Here is a 19,910-nt window from a genome sequence, read left to right on the forward strand (position 1 = left end):
CATCGGGTGGTGAGCCTTGGGGGTCTCTCTCTCTCTGTGGGGATCGAGAAGCAGGTACTCTGAGGGGCGCTATTGCGCTAGGGGGAGACACATAAAAAAAAAAAAGGTATTTTTTTTGATTTAAAAAAAAAAAAAAAGTTTTTTGTTTTTTCTGGCAGAGGTGTCCTGAATTAACATGGACCCTGCCACTCATGTATCTCCACCGGATCCCCTCGAGGTGTCTGCAGGATCCTCCAGCACCCCACTGACGGTTGAATCATTGTCAGCTATTATGGAAACTTTTGTGTCCCGGGTGGAAGTGGCTTGTCAGGGACAGGGCGCAAGAAAGCGACCCCGCCTAACCCCTTATTATCTGAAACTTCGGATTCAGACTCTGAGCCTATTTCTGCAGTTGCAGGTACTTCATCTGGGATTGGTGTCTCGGGTACTGTCTCTTCAGACAGTGAGGAGGATGTTTCGGCATCAGCCATAGCCCGAGAGGAAGCGTTGGTAAACGCACTCATTGTATCTGTTCAAGAAACCTTAAGATTACAGGGTATTCCGTCGGAAATAGCTGAAACTGAAATCCCTTATGGGACTAAAAAACGCATGAAAGTGGCGAAGGTTTTTCCATTGCCCAAATGTTTTGGCAATCCAATCAAAGAAGAATGGAGTCTGCCAAAACGCACCTCTGCTATTTCTAAACGCATTAACAGGCGTTATCCGTTTGAGGAAACCCTCATTAAGAAATGGACAGAACCACCTGCGGTGGATTCACCAATTGCTAGATTGAATAAAGCCACGGTTATTCCTTTAGAAGACGCTCCGTCTTTTAAAGATCCAGTGGATCGCAAGATAGAAGCTATGTCTCGCACCATGTTTTCCTTGATTGGATCAGCTTTCAGACCAATAATTGCTATTGGTCTGGTTTCGCAGACTGTAACTGAATGGACCAAGTGGTTACGCCGGGACTTAGAAGAGGTCCCTCAGGCGGTATCAGATTTGTTGGAACAAATGATACAGGGGTTACAGTTTGTGTGTGATGCGGCGTTAGACGCCACTCCATTATTGGCGCGAGCATCAGTTTCAGCAGTGGTTCTCAGGCGTACACTGTGGCTAAAAGGTTGGTTAGCCGACCAAGGTTCCAAAAAAGCATTAGCTAATATCCCCTTTTTAGGAGAGCGTCTATTTGGAGCCAACTTAGATGAGATCATTAAGGATCTCACGGGTGGAAAGAGCACCTTTTTACCGCAAAATGTTAAGGGTAAAGGAACTCGTCAAAGACGAGGGCCTTCTTTCTCTGCTCACAAAAAGTTTTTTCGTCCCGCGGGTGAAAAAATTAAGTCCTCCAAAGCTCCTTCAGGAGGCTTCAGGGGACGTTGGTCGGGCAAGCAAAAGCCCGCCCCCTCCAGACCTGAAGATAAATCGTCCAAAGCCTGAAGGTGCGCCTCCACCCATAATTGGGGTGGGGGGACGTCTTCGCCGGTTCCCGGATCCATGGCTTTCCAGAATCCCGGACAAGTGGGTTTGCGAAGTCATAAGGTCAGGGTACAAGATCGAGTTTCGATCTCTCCCACCGGCGCGATTCTTCCCTTCCAATATCCGACTATCCCCGGATCGTTTAGAAGATCTGCGGAGAGCAGTCACGGATTTACTACAACAAGGAGTGGTAGTCCACGTTCCTTGGACAGAACGTTTTCAAGGGTTTTATTCAAACCTATTTACAATACCCAGGAAAGAGGGCAAAGTGCGTCCAATTCTGGACTTAAGGGCACTCAATTCCTTTCTCAACATAAGGAAATTCAAGATGGAATCCATTCGCACAGTAGCAGCCTTCCTGCATCCAGGGGATGTCCTAGCGTCCATAGACATCAAGGACGCCTATCTTCACATTCCCATTTTCGCAGGACATCAGCGGTTTCTACGCTTTTCCGTAGAAGAGAACCACTATCAGTTTGTGGCGTTACCTTTCGGTCTCGCCACGGCTCCTCGGGTCTTCACGAAGGTGTTGGCCCCAATGTTGGCACTACTGCGCCAAAGAGGCATATCGATTCTAGGTTACCTAGACGATCTCCTGCTTCATGCAGAGTCTCCTCAGACCCTGCTACAAAACATAGAAATTACTATAATTTCTTTACAGGAATTTGGGTGGCTGGTGAACCAGCAAAAGTCATTTCTGGTTCCCACCCAGAGGCTCGAATATCTGGGTCTAATTCTAGACACAGTCAGGTCAAGAGTTTTCCTTCCGGTAGGGAAACTCTGGAAGATTCAATCAGCAGTCCAGTTGTTACTATCCAACAGCTGGTCTTCTCTTCGAACTTGCATGAGGGTTCTGGGATTGATGGTGGCTTCCTTCGAAGCAGTCCCATTTGCCCAGTCCCATACCCAAATTCTTCAGCAAGAGATTCTTCTCAGATGGAATCGGAATCCGGAATCCCTGGACAATCGGATCCGATTGAGCAAACAGGCCAGAGAGTCTCTGGTCTGGTGGCTTCGGTCTCCGATGCTCAGCCAGGGAAAGTCATTTCTGCCAATATATTGGACAATAGTGACCACGGATGCCAGTCTATCCGGATGGGGAGGAATTCTCGGTCAGTTATCTGTCCAGGGACTTTGGTCCCTGGAAGAATCCAGGTTGCCGATAAATGTATTGGAACTGAGAGCGATCAAACTTTGTCTGATTCACTGGACCGAGCAGCTCCAGGGCAGCCCGGTTCGGATCCAGTCGGACAACGCCACGGCCGTGGCTCATGTCAATCACCAGGGGGGCACCAAGAGTGTCCGAGCGGCCAAAGAAGTGGCTTGCATTCTTCGCTGGGCGGAACGATTTGTTCCAGCTATCTCTGCGGTGTTCATTCCGGGGGTGGAGAATTGGCAGGCAGATTATCTCAGCCGTCAGATTCTGGATCAAGGGGAATGGTCCCTCCATCCAGAAGTTTTCCACCAGTTGTGCCTACGGTGGGGCACCCCGGATGTGGATCTGTTGGCATCACGATTCAACAGGAAAGTACAGAGATTCGTGGCTCGCTCCCGCGATCCTCTAGCAGAGACCGCAGACGCACTGATCACCCCGTGGGGGCAATACCAGCTAATGTATGCCTTCCCTCCTCTCGGGTTACTGCCAAGACTTCTTCGCAGGATAGAGGAGGAAGGAATTCCAGTAATCCTGGTAGCTCCGGACTGGCCTCGCCGAGCTTGGTACGCCGACGTGGTCAGACTGGTGGCGGACGTCCCGTGGAGACTTCCTCTCAGGGAGGACCTACTGTCTCAGGGACCGATCTTCCATCCTGCTTTACGATCGCTGGCTTTAACGGCCTGGCTATTGAGACCCAGGTGCTGAAGGACAAGGGATTGTCAGCTTCAGTTATTCCTACTCTAGTTAAAGCAAGGAAAGCGACTTCCAGAAAGATTTATCATCGTACATGGAAGTCCTACATTGCATGGTGTGAACCTCTGGGGTCCCGTCCACGGTCTTATTCGGTTAGCCGAATATTAGCTTTTCTGCAACAAGGGGTTGAGCAGAAACTGGCCTTGAGCACTATCAAGGGTCAGGTCTCAGCCTTAGCTATCTTCTTTCAGAAGCCTTTGGCTACTCATTCCTTGGTGCGGAATTTCATCCAGGGGGTGCGACATCTGGCTCCGCCAGTGCGCGCGCCGTTACCACCCTGGGATCTTAATTTAGTATTGTCGGTTCTTCAGAAACCTCCCTTTGAAGATATTAGGGAGATTCCTCTACCTACGTTGTCCCAGAAGGTGGCCTTCTTGGTGGCTATCACTTCTGCACGCAGGGTGTCAGAACTGGCCGCTTTATCTTGTCGTTCCCCATATCTGGTGGTTCATAGAGATAAGGTGGTTCTTCGTCCGAATCCATCCTTCCTACCAAAAGTGGTTTCAGAATTTCATCTGAATGAAGAAATTGTATTACCTTCCCTGTGTCCTAAGCCCAGTCATCCTCGGGAGTTTGCTTTACACTCCTTGGATGTGGTCCGGGCGATCAGGGTATACTTGAAAACGACAGACTCGTTTCGCAAGACGGATTCACTTTTTGTGATCCCGGATGGACCCAAAAAGGGGTTGCCTGCATCTGCCGCGACCATTTCCAAATGGATCAGACAGACGGTGGTACAGGCTTATTCTATTAAGGGTCGGGAGCCCCCGTTCCCTGTTAAGGAGCACTCCACTCGGGCACTTAGTGCGTCATGGGCCTTTCGCCATCAGGCGTCAGTGGTCCAGGTGTGCAAGGCGGCTACCTGGTCGTCGGTGCATACCTTTACAAAACATTATAAAGTTGATGTAATGGCATCGTCTGATGCCTCGTTTGGCCGCAAGGTTTTGCAGGCCGCCATTTGAGGAGACCAGTGGTCTGCCTCGAGGGTTTTTTTCCGTTGGAAATTTTCATTTGAGTCTCATTCTTTGTTTATAATGAGCCTTTAAAACTTCTAGTTTGGCACCGGTTGGGCCTTCTAGATTGGATTTTGATTTCGGTCAATCCCACCCCTCATTTGTGGCACTGCTTCTGGATGTCCCAGTTCTTGTGAATCAAGAAGACTACGTCTGTCAATGAACGACAGAGAAAATCGGATTTTTGTAAGATCTTACCGTAAAATCCTTTTCTCTTAAGCTCATTGACAGACGTAGTACCCGCCCCTCTATTATTGAGTTGGGTTGGGTTAAATTCTCTGTTGCTGCTTTGTGACAGAACTGATGCCTTGTAGCAGAGAGAGGGAGGATATACCCTCAGGGACTGCCCCTAAGGTGGAGCCAGAACGTTTTTTCTTTCTGCCTAGTCCTGCTCCTGCGGAGACAACATAACCCAGTTCTTGTGAATCAAGAAGACTACGTCTGTCAATGAGCTTAAGAGAAAAGGATTTTACGGTAAGATCTTACAAAAATCCGATTTTTTGTTCCGTTCAAAAAACGGAAAGGAAGGAAAATCGGATGTCAGCGGTGTCATCCGCTGACATCCGCAATCCCCCATAGACTTACATTAGGTCCGCATATCATCCGCAAACGGATGGGATGATATGCGGACCTACGGAGCGGATGACAGAAATGTCATCCGCTCCGTGAAAAAAAAAAAAAGTCCCGCAGCGGACCTTTCACACGGATAGCCCGTGTGAAAGAGCCCTTAGACCCCCCAGATACTAAATCCAAAGTCAAAATCAAAAAATCTTAATTTTTTTTTTTTTAATTTTTTTTATTTTTCAATAATTGGCTTTTTTATCAAAAATGACAATTTTTAAGAACTTTTTTTGTGTGATTAATAGTCCCTGGGGCATGACCCAGAACCCTAGGCACTTTTTAGGGGCATTTATTGGGTTTTAGGGCTTTAAAATTGTGTTTTTTGATTACCGAAGTTCGGGTCCATTGATTTCAATGGGGTTCTGAAATCCGGGCCGAACTTTCGGGTAGTTCGGATGTTCTGGCCGAACCGAACTTTTCAAAAGTTCGATCAGCCCTAATCAGGAGAGGGGGCAGGGCCAAACAGCAGTTCCATTTCGGAATGGATACAAGGAGCTGCGGCTCGGCTGCCCCCATAGCAAGCTGCTTGCTGTGGGGGCACTGGACAGGACGGAGGGGCCAGGAGCTCCAGCCAGGGACCCCAGAAGAGGAGCATCCGGGCTGCCCTGTGCAAAACCACTGCACAGAGTAGGGAAGTAAAATATGTTTGTAAAGTCGTTTTTTTTTTAAAAAAATAAAAATAATCACTTTAACTGTTAAATGCATTCCAGGTGCAAAACCATTGACTGTTAATATTTTTACTATTATACAGGATCTATATAGCGCCAGCAGTTTGCGCAGCTTTTTACAACGTTAGGGCAAACAGTATAGGTACAATACAATTCATTACAGGAGGAATCAGAACCTCAGCTCTTGCCCTGTCTTTGAAGACTGTTAGTGAGTGAGTAGGCTGATCAGATACCTATAGTTCAGTAGATGACGTGCTTGTCTTTAAGAAACCAATGATAAATGGCTAAAAGATCCTTTTAAAGCTCTGTTCTCATTAGTAGACCTTGCACTTTATTTGATTCCGGCTGTGACCTTACTTTGCCAAACTATAGCTGGTATAAATCCCTAAAAGAAATCTGACCACTGCCGAGGTTAATGCCTTACTTGGAGCAGATTACTGTAGCAATAAATTTCAGCTGTGACAGTTTGCTAGTAGTCTCTCATCTCGTTTTTCGCGTGTGCCTCATTTTCAAACATTTGCATGGGGCACTTTGGCTGTGCTGCAAAACCCTTGCCTAAAAATCCACATGGCCTTTAAATGACATACTCTTTGGACTATCATTGAGGATACTACTGGTGGCAAAAGTACCCATCTTTCTCAGAAGAAGAAGCCTAAACAGCACAGTGCAAAGTCTTCCTACTCCTTATCGTCCCTTTCATTTAGTTTTTCCTTCAACTCCCTCTTCAAGAACCTCCCCCCACCCCCCATTAAGTTTGGCTCCCACTCCAGCCACAGTCTGGTACACACAGTCTGTCAAAGCCTCAGACATATCTACCTCTGCATTAAGGTGCATCTTTAGGCTACATTCACACCTGAGCGTAGCGTTTTCGCGCGTTTTTTACCGCGATTTACAGGCGTTTTTTACAGGCGTTTTTAGATTGAATAGAGACCAATGGAAAACGCCTGTAATCTGCCCGAAAAGAAGCTCGTGTACTTTTTTGAGCGTTGGGCGTTTTGCTCACAGCGTCAAAACGCTCAGATGTGAACAGGGGTCATTGAAATGAATAGGATTTGTCTTGTTGGGCGTTTTGAGAGCTGATCCTGGAGCAGAAAAACTCCCCAAAAACGCCCCAAAACGCCTACATGTGAACGGAGCCTTAGGGCTCTTTCACACGGGCTTTCCGTGTGAAAGGTCCGCTGCGGGACTTTTTTTTTTTTTTTTCACGGAGCGGATGACATTTCTGTCATCCGCTCCGTAGGTCCGCATATCATTCCATCCGTTTGCGGATGATATGCGGACCTAATGTAAGTCTATGGGGATTGCGGATGTCAGCGGATGACACCGCTGACATCCGATTTTCCTTCCTTTCCGTTTTTTGAACGGAACAAAAATAGGATTTTTTCAGTTCCAAAAAACGGAACAGAACTGACAGGAGGAAAATCGGATGTCAGCGGATGGTATTCCGCTGACATCCGCAATGCCATAGACTTACATTATGTCCGCAAATCATCCGCAAAAAAATAGGATGATTTGCGGACATACGGAGCGCCCGTGTGAAAGGGCCCTTAATGTTTAACCTTGGAGGACACATGGACAGCTTGCACAGATTAGCAGATATCTCTCAAGCAATGGCAGAATAAACAAATTTTGTGTTAACATTTAGTCCTATTTGTAAACAATATGCCCAAGTGTTATTATATACATGATTTTTAGCAAAGCTGTTTTCATATTTTAAGCTGTTTCAGTTGTTTTCCGTGTCTGTATTTTTAGAATACTTTCCAATTTAATCTGTTCCATTTAACAGGAAGAACTTCTAAAAGCTATTGGAACTGTGGTTTCCAGTTGTAGGTAAGCACTGTTTTTATTAAAAAAAAAAAAAAACTTGCTGCTGTTAGATTTCCTGCTACAAAGTCTATCCTGGAAACCGCATAAATAATATAAAGTATATTTGTCATAAATGTAATGTGCAGGCTGCCATGCCTGCCCATCAGAAAATGCTAAACAAAATGTGTGAAATATTTGACACACATTTGTTGTCATTTGTTTTGCTTTGCTTTATTAAATTGAGTTGTTTTTGTTGTCTCTCTTGCCCTCCACAGCAATCAGTTGAAGGAAGGTGCTCCTGAACAGCCCACTATAGATGATATAATTCAGGCTGTACTAAAAGAATGTCGGAAAGAAAATGTCAAGTACAAGATAGTTGCTCTCAAGTGTGCTGCTGATGTACTTGAATCTACTAAGGAGGATCGCTTCAAGGAATTGGCAGATATCCTCTTTCCCTTGATAAAAAAGGTATATTTTTTTGCTTGTATACCTACTCATAGTTACATAGTTAATCCGGTTGAAAAGTCCATCTAGTTCAACCAACAGAGAAAAAAAAAAACTTGTATGGCTTATTCACAGTGCAGTGTTTTGTTTGAATAGATTAAATATTTAATATCAAATTGTGGATTAAAGTGGTTCTAAAGGATCAAGGTTTTTTTACCATGAAGGTAAAAACCTGTGTGCAGCCCCTCCCCACCCCCCCAATACTTATCTGAGCCCCAATGTGATCCAGTGTTGTGCACGAGAGCCTCAGCTCTCCAGGGACTCTCCGTCAATCACATCATGTGCCAATAAAAAGAGAGATGGGTGGTGCCAAGACATGGCTCTGTGTCTGAATGACCGTGCAGATCAGCGGCTCGGGAGCGTGCCTGCATGGGTGCCCCCACAGCAAGCAGTTTGCTCTGGGTGCACTTGGAAAGAGGGAGGGGCCAGGAGGGCTGGTGGGGGACCCGAGAAGAGGAGGGTCGGGGCTCCTAAGTGCAAAACCACTGCACAGAGAAGGTAAGTATAACGTGTTTGTTATTTCTAAAGGAAAAAAATGCTTGCCTCTAATATCACTTTAGGAATCATTATTGCAGTCTAGTTCTTGTTTGGGACCAAGAAAAAAAAAATGTGGACACCAGCTGTATTGTTTTAAATTTTGGACTTCTGATGCTTCCAGTTATTTCATCTGGTGGGCGATATTTCCGTCAAACGTTAACTCATCGCTGCCAGATACAATGAGTATCTGTCTTCATTTCATACTGTTTATATTATCTAGCATTGTGTTAAGAACTCTTGACACCGTTAGGGAATCCCTTCTGCCACGCCATTGTATTCTCCCAGTGAGGGATGCCATCCCCACCGGGAGAAGACGGTGATTATTGGTAGCAGCCACTAGTGATATTTGCAAGAGAATCCAGCAGGCTGGTTGTACCCAAGTTGATTGATCAACTTATTTACATTCAGCCTTCCCATTACCGGTTTGAATCCTGTATGGCCAGATTTACAGTCATTGCAGTGTATTGGTGACAAAACATTTGTGAGCTGTATTAGTGATAACAATATATGTGTGAGCTGTCATTCTTTAGCTTGTCAGTTGCAGATCCTATACTTCTTTGTTTATGTCATCAGGAGATAACATCTTGTGCAAATCCTGATACAAAAAGAATAGAGAAGACGTTCACCAAAATAGGGAGGAATTTGGCACACCATACAGTTGCAGATTTATAAACTGTCTTCTGAGTCAGATTTTGGCTGCTGTGAAAAAGCATAGCTAAACCTAAATATTGTATTCTTCTCTACCTATGTTAAAGGGTTTTTTTACTACTAATGGTAATGGGTTTGATTGGCAAGACCTGTGAATTAAACACACAGAGGTGAACATAACACAGTCAGTTTTAATACACAGTTACGTTGCACCTGGATGAAGACCAATGTTCATGTTGGATAAAATATGAACTCATGTTATTTTGATATAGACTTCACTAGAAACTGTGGGAGCACGGTCAACAAAAGACGATGACGAGGAGAATAAGAATGAGAAAGCAAAGGAGTTGCAGACAGAGTCCCTATTGTGTGCCTTCTCAACTCTAGGCAAGGCTTGGCCCAGGAACCCTGCTACTCAGTGTAAGACCTTTTTCTGTATATTAGCAGCTTTGCACATTTGGAATCCAAGGCAATTTGATTTCCCATTAAGGGAAGACCTCCTATTACAGCTTGTGTAAAAACAGACTCCATGCAGAACTTGAGGTTTTTATAGATGTTTTGAATGTGTTTCAGAGACTGTACTGGCTAGAGATCCCAGCTCTGTCCTATGGATTAATGATAGTATCTTGCTGCCTTGCCTGATTTTACCTTTAGGATAAATAGTAATATCACCTACCACAGTGTAACATTCTAGTATTGTCTTCAGGGGGCACAGACTATCATGGGAACATCTGGCACTGAAATCTTTTAAAGGATAGTAACAACCAACAGACAATTGTGTTAATAGATGCCAAAAAGTATAAACTTAAGTGAAATATGTGTTACCTGTTTTTCATTTTAATAGGCTGCTATCGGTTCGAAGTGTGCAAGCTGATGTGTGAAAGACTAAAACTGAGCACTTGGAAGGTCCAGCATGCTGTTCTTCAGTCTATGACTGCCTACTTTCAGGGGTAAGTTTGACTGCAGCATGAATAACACACCCAGTACATTTTAGGGGATTATATTAAAACTGTCTTGTTCTCTGTGTTGTGGCTCACACAGTTTACATAAATACATTTACTTACATACATACAGTTACATAAATAGAACTACATCCAATGTTTTTAAATATGGTTGGAAGTGGGCAATTCGCTCTCTGGCTGTTTTACTGCTGTAGGAAAATTTCACCCACCCATGATCATGAGCTGACATCTAGTGCGTGGCTGTAAACTGAATCTTCTGGTTCCCCTGTCTGATATGCATTCTGTATATTTTCCTATAGTGAATATACTAGGGGGCGGTGACACTACCATTATGGTGAATTCCTAGCTTTCATAATAGGACTGGAAGCATTGGGCCTCCTTCCTAAAGGCATATACAGCAGTAGAAACCTAGCAGGATTAAAACCTGCCTCATTTTAATTCTCTATGCCTGTTAGCCACTGGGTCATTTTCTGCTGCTGAAAGTAATGTTGGCATGCAAGTGGGGGTTTGGGGATGCTACTGGTTGTGGTTTAATGCGGTTCTCTTCAAGGAAGTGTTAGTCTCTATTTCAAGGAAGAAATACATTATGTATTAACCACTTAAGCCCCGGAGGATTTGGCTGCTCAAAGACCAGGCCCTATTTTGTGATTCGGCACTGCGTGACTTTAACGGACAATTGCGCGGTCATTCGATGCTGTACCCAAATGAAATTGACGTCCTTTTTTCCCCACAAACAGAGCTCTCTTTTGGTGGTATTTGACTTGATTTTTACTTTTTGCACTATAAACAAAAAAAGAGCGACACTTTTGAAAAAATAACAATATTTTTCACATGAAATTCTCAAAAAAAAAAATGTAAAAATCAAAATTTTTTTACAATTTTAGGCCAATTTGTTTTCTGCTACATATTTTTGGTAAAAAAAAATCGCAATAAGCGTATTTTGATTGGTTTGTGCAAAAGTTATTGCGTTTACTAACTACGGGAAAGATTTATGTAATTTTTATTGTGTTTTTTTTTTTTTTAACTAGTAATGGTGGCGATCTGCGATTTTTTTTTTTTTTTTTTTTTTCTTTGCAGGACTGCGAGACATTGCAGCGGACAGATCGGACCCCTGACTGACATTTTTGACACTTTTGGGGGTTACCAGTGACATTACTACAGTAATCAGTTAATCAGTGCTATATGCACTGTTACTGTAAAAATTACACTGGCAGGGAAGGGGTTGACTTTATTGGTGATCAAGGGGTTAAATGTGTCCCTAGGGGTGTGATTCTAACTGTCAAGGGGCGTGGCTTGTTAGATCATGACAGAGACATACGATCCTACATAGCAGGATTGCAGAGCCTCTGTCATGATCTAAGGGAGAATGACAGACTGCTGTGTTTACATCAGCCGTCTGCCTTTCTCCCTCTCCTGAGTGAGATCGCGAGTGACCGGCGGACATCGGAGCCGCCGGTCACACGCACAGGGATGTTAGTGAATGAGCGGGTGCACGTGCTCGCCCCCTACAGGCTCGTGGGCGAGTGACGTACCCATATGTCACTTTGTCCAGGAGGGGCTGACCGCCGCCGTATATAGTCGTGCGGCGGTCAGCATGTGGTTAAGAAACTTTAAGCAGCTGTTGTCAGAATTTGCTTCTTTAAATGTATTAAACCTACTTACATGAATGGCAACCTTTTTCAAAGATTTGTCTATGATGTATGAGGAAAAATATTGCATTAACTATTTGTTTTCAAAGTAATTGACTTATAGCCAAAGCGTGTGATATGTATTGAACTGATGAAAACGTTGCATGCTTTTTCCTTCTTCTTTTTTAGGTTATTGATTTTAGAAAAAGAGCACTCAGACATTGTGGCCCTTACAGAAATCCTCTCAGAAGCCTGTCCAGTGATAGCGCATTCACTAGGTACAACCAATTACCTTCCATTGCATCTTTGTTCTGTGTGAATTGGTCTGCTGTCCTCCTCAGCCCTTCATGTTGTCCATGTGGGTTTTTTATTATTTTTTATTAAAAATTATTTCTCTTACTTTGCTCTGAATATTATCGTTCGACTTAAGGTTGGGCAACCTCCGCTTAGTGGTGGATGCCCAATCCTAAAATAGAAGTTCACTCTAAAAATAAAGCTGTAAACATACGAGCCCTCCACAGTCTAAGACTAACCTATCTAGCCCTGTAAAGAAGAAATCGTAATACATACCTTTTTTTGAAGTCAGTCTGGTCTCCAACGGCGGAAGCTCTATGCAACTGACAGCCGACAACGGTAGTGAAATGCCAGGGAGGTGACATCACCCATAAAGTTACTATGGGGCTTTCAAAGTCAGCTGCCTCCTCTGCACCCGCCTCCACAGCAAAGCCGCAGCTGACAGCTCAGCGTGAGGACCATACCGGAGCGGCTTGAGAAAAGATATGTATAGCAATTTTTTTTCTTTACAGGGCTAAATAGGTTAGTCCTAGATTGTGGATGCCTATAGATATACAGATTTTAGTGTTAGGGTGAACTACTTCAAGTCTTATGATAGCGACAGTCTCTGAATTCACATAGGGTTATGAAAAGGTTTCCATATATGGAAACCTTTCCAGTGACCGATGTTCAGCTGATACCTTTTAGGAAAAAGGCACCACGTGAACTGGAGGTTTCTGTAACTATATTACAGCAACTTCCAGCTTCATACACCTCATTAATAGGCAGATCTGATCTCACTACCCCCCATTAATAGGCAGATCTCATTGTCACAAGACTTATACTGCAGTCCCTTAAGGCCGTACACACGAGTCGAAATTCGGCCGGGAATTTTCGTCCGACGACCGATCTGACGATTTTCGGCTTGTTAGTATGGTGCTCTCGACAACCGACTCCGACTTTTCGGCCGACAAAATTCTGGTGTGCAGGCTATAAAATTTTTGTCCACCGTCAAAACACGTCCAATTTTCGTGCAGTCAGTACAGATTTCGACAGGGAAAAATCTTATGAGCAAGACTGGGCATGCTCCGAGATGAAAGAACACAAAGAAAGCAATCAAACACATGACATCACTTCTGAAGTAGAATTCTGTCGGACGACAAAATTCGTGTGCAGTCTAGAGCACATTCCAACCAACAGACACCACTCTGGACAAAAGACGGACGACCGGTCGGCGGAAATTCGTTGCGTGTGTACTAGGCTTTAGCCTGGCTGAACGGTTGTTTGGTTTTAAACTTGGAAGTGTCATTTTACTTCTGTTTCAAAATTGTTATATTTTCCTAAATTTGTCAATAGTCTGCAGATATTCCTTACATTGTTTCTGTTAATGACCCATATGGGCAGACATACCACTGCATTCTATTTTTGCCTTTATTTTGGTTTCAGACAACTGATTCATATCATAGTGAGGGAAAATATAATACATCCTAAAAAGGAATTAAAAAATGGGTAAGAAACAAGCAGTCCTCTGAATACGTTCAGTGTTCTAAGGAGACCACATTTGAAAAATAATGTAAGCAGATTCTAAATCCAAAAAAGAACACAAACTACAGCGCTAAATGTGAAACAATAGTGTGATAAACAACAAGTGGGATAAGGGGATCCTGTAAAATGGTATAAGTCCAAAAACCATTAACCAGCCTTATGTAATAAAGTCCTGAGGTATCAGCCAAGGGAATCAGGAAGCCACTTCAGTGTGGATCATGGATTTTCCTTCTTCTCTCCCCCTTCTAAGGTGTCCTGGATATGATTATGCTTTTTCAATGCTGTATCTGGATTTTCCAATGTTACATATAAATTGATGCTTACTTCCCGCCTGTCCACTATGTATACACTGCACTAAAAAAAAATAAAGAAACACTTTAAGAATACATCAGATCTCAATGGGGAAAAAGTATGCTGGATATCTATACTGATATGGACTGGGTAATGTGTTAGAAAAGAAAGGATGCCACTTCGTTTGATAGAAATATGATCAACCTACAGAGGGCTGAATTCAAAGATACCCTGAAAATCAAAGTGTAAAAATGATGCAGCAGGCTAAACCATTTTGCTGAAATTTCATTGCAGAAACTCAAAATGGTACTCATTCGTTTGTACGGCCCCCACATGCTTGTATGCATGCCTGACCACGTCGGGGCATGCTCCTAATGAGACGGCAGATGGTGTCCTGGGGTATTTTCTCTCAGATCTGGACCAGGACATCACTGAGCTCCTGAACAGACTGAGGTGCAACCTGGCAGTGTTGGATGGACCGAAACAATGTCCCAGAGGTGTTCTATTGGATTTGGGTCAGGTGAGCATGGGGGCCATTCAGTGGTATCCATTCCTTCATCCTCCAGGAACCTCCATGAGGCTGGGCATTGTTGTGCACCAAGAGGAGCCCAGGACCCACTGCACCAGCATAGGGTCTGACAGTGGGTTCAAGTATTTTATCCCGATACCTAATGGAAGTCAAGGTGACATTATCAAGCCTGCAGAGGTCTGTGCGTTCCTCCTATGGATATGCCTCCCTAGACCATCACTGACCCACCACCAAATCAGTCATGCCAAACAATGTTACAGGCAGCATAATGTTTTCCACGGCCATGCGCTCAGGGTGAACTTTCTCTCATCTGTGAAAAGCACAGGGCGCCGGTGGCAAACCTGCCAATTCTGGTGTTCAATGGTAAATGCCAATCAAACTCCACAGTGCTGGGCTGTGAGCACAGGGCCCATTAGAGGATGTTGGGCCCTCAGGCCACCCTCATAGGGCCGGTTTTTGATTGTTTGGTCGGAGACTTTTACACCAGTGGCATTCTGTTACTCCTTGCACCAGAGCAGATACTGTTCCTGCTTTTTGGGTTAAGGACCTTCTATGTCCCTGTCCAGCTCTCCTATAGAAGCTGCCTGTCTCCTTGAATCTCCTCTATGCTCTTGAGACTGTGCTAGGAGACACAGCAAACCTTATTGATGTGCCATGTCTATAGGGTCAAGGTATCGCCACATGCCACCAGTAGTGACACTGAGCCTAGCCAAATGCAAAACTAGTGAAAAACAGAAAAGATGAGTAGGGGAAAAAAATCAGTGGCCTTCACCTGTAAAACCATTCCCGTTTTGGAGGTTGTCTCATTGTTGCCCATCTAGTGCACCTGTTAATTTAATTAACGTCAAGGCATCTGAAACTGGATAAAAACCACCTCTGCTACTTAACTGACCAGATCAATATCCCAGGAGTTTAATTGATTTGATGCTATACTCTGATTAAAAAACGTATTCCTTTATTTTTTTTTTTTGAGCAGTGTATAAAATGCTTGGGAGGACATACCCAGGGGCAGCGGCTTGAGGATCTTACAGGATGTCTCCAGCTTTCAAGCCTACCTCCATGCACTGTTTATTTAACTATGTGGCAAATTAGGTTTAATCTTGATAAATGTAAAGTTATGCACTTTACATGCAAAGCATATGCATGCATCATGCATTCTAGGAGGGGGGAGGGCAACTGGGGGAATCAATGGTGAAGGATCTTGGGGGTTTTGGTAGATCCTAAGCTTAATAGCATGCAATACCATGCTGCGGTTTTCAAAGCAAGCAAAGTCTATTCTTGTATTAAGAGGTATGGACTCCAGCAAGAGAGACATCATTTTGCCCCTGTACAGATCATTAGGACCTCATTTGAAATATGCAGTTCAGTTTTGGGCACCAGTTCTCAAAAAGAATATCCGGGAACTAGAGAGTGCAGAGAAGGGCAACCAAACTGATAAGAGGAATGAAGGAGCTCCGCTATGAGAAAAGATTAGAGGAACTGAAATATTCTCTCTAGAGAAGAGAGGATTAAGGGGGGATATGATCAACATGTATAAATACATAAGGGGTCCATATAGTGAACTTTGTGTTGAGTTATACACTTTAAGGTCATCACAGAGGACAAGGGGGCACTATTTACATCTAGAGGAAAAGAGATTTCATCTCTAAATATAGAAAAGTTTCTTCACAGTAAGAGCTGTGAAAATGTGGAATAGACTCCCTCCAGAGGTGGTTCTGGCCAGCTCAGTAGATTGCTTTAAAAAAAGGCCTGGACTATTTCCTATATAAACATAATATAACTGGATACTCTCATTTATAGGCAAAAATGATCCAGGGAATATCCGATTGCCTCTCAGGGGATCAGGAAGGAATTTTTTCCCCTGTTGGAGCAAATTGGATCATGCTTTGCTGGGGTTTTTTTACCTTCCTCTGGATCAGCTGTGGTCCATTTAGATGTAAATAGTGCTTTATTTGTTCTCTGCGTTTATTTTATATTGTAAAATGTATGTACATAGTTATAATATATTAATGTTTTATCAATGATCAATGTTTTTTTTTTCACTTTTGTTAGAAAATAAGAGTTATTCATCCATAAGGACAGAAGCTCTCTCTGTATTAGAATTGCTAATAAAGAAACTCGAAGGTGAGTCAGTTGTATGAATAAGATGTACTTTGTGATTATTGTCAGAAAAGCAAAGTAAGAGTTGTAATGTGTTGCTAAAATGCAGCATGTTCCATTCTCTTCCAGCACACCAGTGTCAACTGGCACCTTTGAAAACAAGGCTATTTGCATTGTCTTTGTGTTGGGACTGCCCAGTTCAGGCAGTGTGCACAAAACCTAAAAATATTTAAAGAATCAAAGACAGGAATGTTTAAAAGAATGTAATGCCCAAACCCAAATATTGAGTTGTAATTAGGCCAGTTCCGTAATGTCAGTATGTCTGTATTACTTCCAGAGATCCCCAACTTAAGGTCGCCATTCTCTTCCTGCTCCTAAAGGCTGGCCTCCTGGAGATATAGGATTGCGTCAAAGCTTTCTGAGTTGTGTCTATGGTAGTGTATTTTAAAGTCGTTTCTATAGTAGTGCAGGAGCTGCTTGCTGTAGTGCTACACTATGGTAGCCACTCCCTCTCATGATGCTCGGTATTTGCATTTTAGTCATCATAATCGGCACTTTAAGAGCCCTAAAATGGAAAGCACTCGAATACAAATGCAAATACACATACAGTGTCCTGCTTCTCCATATTGGCCTATAATTCTTATCAGTACCTCAATAGCCAGTAAGAAGTGTGTAGGAGGGGTAGGTCAGGACTTGACTTCATCAAAAAACTTTGAAATTAGCATATTGAAGTGCCTGTACATGCCCAATTTTTTGAAGAAAGTTCGAAAGCTGTGCTTTTTACAAATTTAGCTTGCTAAGTAAACCACTGCATGTTAACCATTTTCATATTTTAGTTCACGAAGATTTGTGTATTTAAATCTCATGCTTCTTACCCTACCAAAAGGGTTGTTCTATTCAAGCAAAATCTGTCTAATTGATTTAAAATAATATTTATATGTACAACTTATCTTGCTAACTTAGCTTGGTTTCTTTTTTTTTTTTTAGTAAATTCTCCATTTTGTTTTCCAGATTCAAAACAGTGGGAAAGTCTTACAGTAGAAAACAGACACTTGTTAATTATTTCTTTATCTACAATGGAACAGGACAGCAGGCCTGATCTGAAAGACAAAGGATTATTACTAAAGAAACGATTAGAGAGCTTATACTAAAATATTTTGTCTACATTACTGTGCGATTCATGTGCTGTGGATTTTGAATTCTGTTCTTCTCAAGTTTGCATATGTTCTATAGCATGCATCATTCCATGCCTACAATAAATGTCCATGAATTATTTTCTTGTAAATTTTTCTAATCTTCATCAACGGTTTATAAATTGCTGAAGGCCTATATACAATGTGTTGAGTGTTCTATGCAGGAAATGTGCACTGATTAATTTGAATTTACATATCACATCACATTTGGAAAATATAGTGGTCAAATTGTATATTTAGCCCAAGCCTTTTAGTTTTGAACAAAGTAGGGAAGGGTTAAAACCCCTGGCAGTTTTTTTGGGGTTTTTTTCCCTTCACTTCCTGTGCCAGATACACAACAGAAAATTAGAGGAAATCTGCCAAAGCGAAAGGCCTTCCCCTTTCCGAAATTTGTCCCCAGAACAGGGGTTCTTATGAGATTTCTCTTCTCATCTTCTCTCTTTTAGAGACGACACAAAAATTTTGGATTTCGTCTCACTTTAATTCTAGAAAACAATAGTCACAAGTCCAAGCAGAGAGGTGAATCTCCCCAGTGGGAACACAGACCACAATGAAAACTTGACAGAGGGGCCTAACCCTTCCCTACTCAATAGCCAAAAAAGGTTTCTCTGTCGCTCATTGACAGACGTAGTCTTCTTGATTCACAAGAACTGGGTTATGTTGTCTCCGCAGGAGTAGGACTAGGCAGAAAAGAAAAAACGTTCTGGCTCCACCCTAGGGGCAGTCCCAGAGGGTATATCCTCCCTCTCTCTGCTACAAGGCATCAGTTTTTTTCTGTCTAGTCAGGAGTAAGGACCTAAGTTCCTTGCTGGGATCTCTCGTCCTGGCAAGATTTTTTTTTTTAGAAAAAATATTTTTTAGGTAGTTTTTCTCCAGTGTTTTTTCCTGTGAGATCTTCAAGCAAATACGCCGGACTGGGCGACACTAGTGGTCACCCCAGCCGGCCTACGAGCGCGCGCAGACCATTGCATTGCGCTTGGTCGGCCGCGACACATTCAAGTAAGTATGCGGGGCCGGGCGACGGGCTGGATGTTGAGATCCAGTGGTCACCCCGGTTTCTGCCTACGAGCGCGTGCAGACCAGAGCTCCGCGCTGGGTCGGCCGCGACGGAGTCCCATTGGAGGGACTGACCTTGCGAGTTAAAAGTCTCGCTTGGACGCCAGGAACCAGAGAGTCGAGGCGTCCGGAGTGGTCCACAACCCCCCACCCCGGTGGAGAGGGTATTGTGAAGAGAGGGTGCCTGTCGGTTCGGTATGGTGAGTAAACGTTCCCTTTTTTCCTCGTTATGAGGCAGTATGAATTATGGGCCCCTCCATACATGGTCAGTATCTGTCTGACACTAAAAGTCCCCCTTGTAAATACAGCATGTGTTTGGTGGGAAGTGGACTTGGTTTGAGAGCTAACACTCTACCCAGCAGACTGTAGTATTACAGCAGACATAGGAGGTATAATCCTACCTTAATTGTAGTGTACCTCCTGCAGATCGATAAACCGCCATTTAGCAGAGATGCAGGTGGATGTGCTGGGAAAAACGATTTCGGCAGTCCGCCGCCATTTTGCCGTAGACCGGGTGCATGAATGTCCTCAGGTCACGCCGGCCGCCATGTTTTTGGAGTCTATTGTCTCCTGTATGGGGGCGGCCATGTTTGATGAGCCCAGCTACCTCGTGGAGAGCTGGGAACGCCGGAAGGTGTACACAGGGGGCGGAGCCATGTCCTTCTACCCGGGAAAACTAACACAGCTCTTTCCAGTCTGTAAAAGACAGACGCTGACTGCAGTTGGTTGGAAACTTCTCTGCATCGGGTGGTGAGCCTTGAGGGTCCCTCTCTCTCTCTGTGGGGATCGAGAAGCAGGTACTCTGAGGGGCGCTATTGCGCTAGGGGGATACACATGAAAAAGAAAAAAAAAAGAGGTATTTTTTATTTAAAAAAAAAAAGGTTTTTGTTTTTTCTGGCAGAGGTGTCCTGAATTAACATGGACCCTGCCACTCATGTATCTCCACCGGATCCCCTCGAGGTGTCTGCAGGATCCTCCAGCACCCCACTGATGGTTGAATCATTGTCAGCTATTATGGAAACTTTTGTGTCCCGGGTGGAAGTGGCTTGTCAGGGACAGGGCGCAAGAAAGCGACCCCCGCCTAACCCCTTATTATCTGAAACTTCGGATTCAGAATCTGAGCCTATTTCTGCAGTTGCAGGTACTTCATCTGGGATTGGTGTCTCGGG

General features: G+C 43.8%; 1 protein-coding gene across 2 annotated transcripts in view; it reads left to right on the plus strand.

Annotated features, from left to right (window-relative positions):
* The window catches only part of ECPAS (Ecm29 proteasome adaptor and scaffold), a 230,229-nt gene extending 212,464 nt beyond the window's left edge, over positions 1–17,765 (plus strand). For both annotated transcript variants that reach the window (XM_082267213.1, XM_082267214.1), the window contains 7 exons: positions 7,456–7,499; positions 7,751–7,943; positions 9,437–9,584; positions 10,009–10,114; positions 11,944–12,032; positions 16,445–16,516; positions 17,504–17,765. In XM_082267213.1, the coding sequence (XP_082123339.1) occupies positions 7,456–7,499; positions 7,751–7,943; positions 9,437–9,584; positions 10,009–10,114; positions 11,944–12,032; positions 16,445–16,516; positions 17,504–17,643 (792 nt within the window). In that variant the 3' untranslated portion in view covers positions 17,644–17,765. The remainder of the gene's footprint in view (positions 1–7,455; positions 7,500–7,750; positions 7,944–9,436; positions 9,585–10,008; positions 10,115–11,943; positions 12,033–16,444; positions 16,517–17,503) is intronic.
* The last annotated feature ends 2,145 nt before the right edge of the window (positions 17,766–19,910 follow it).

Source organism: Pelophylax lessonae (genome assembly GCF_965119305.1).
Source record: "Pelophylax lessonae genome assembly, chromosome: 1".
In the NCBI taxonomy this organism is placed as follows: Eukaryota; Metazoa; Chordata; class Amphibia; order Anura; family Ranidae; genus Pelophylax; species Pelophylax lessonae.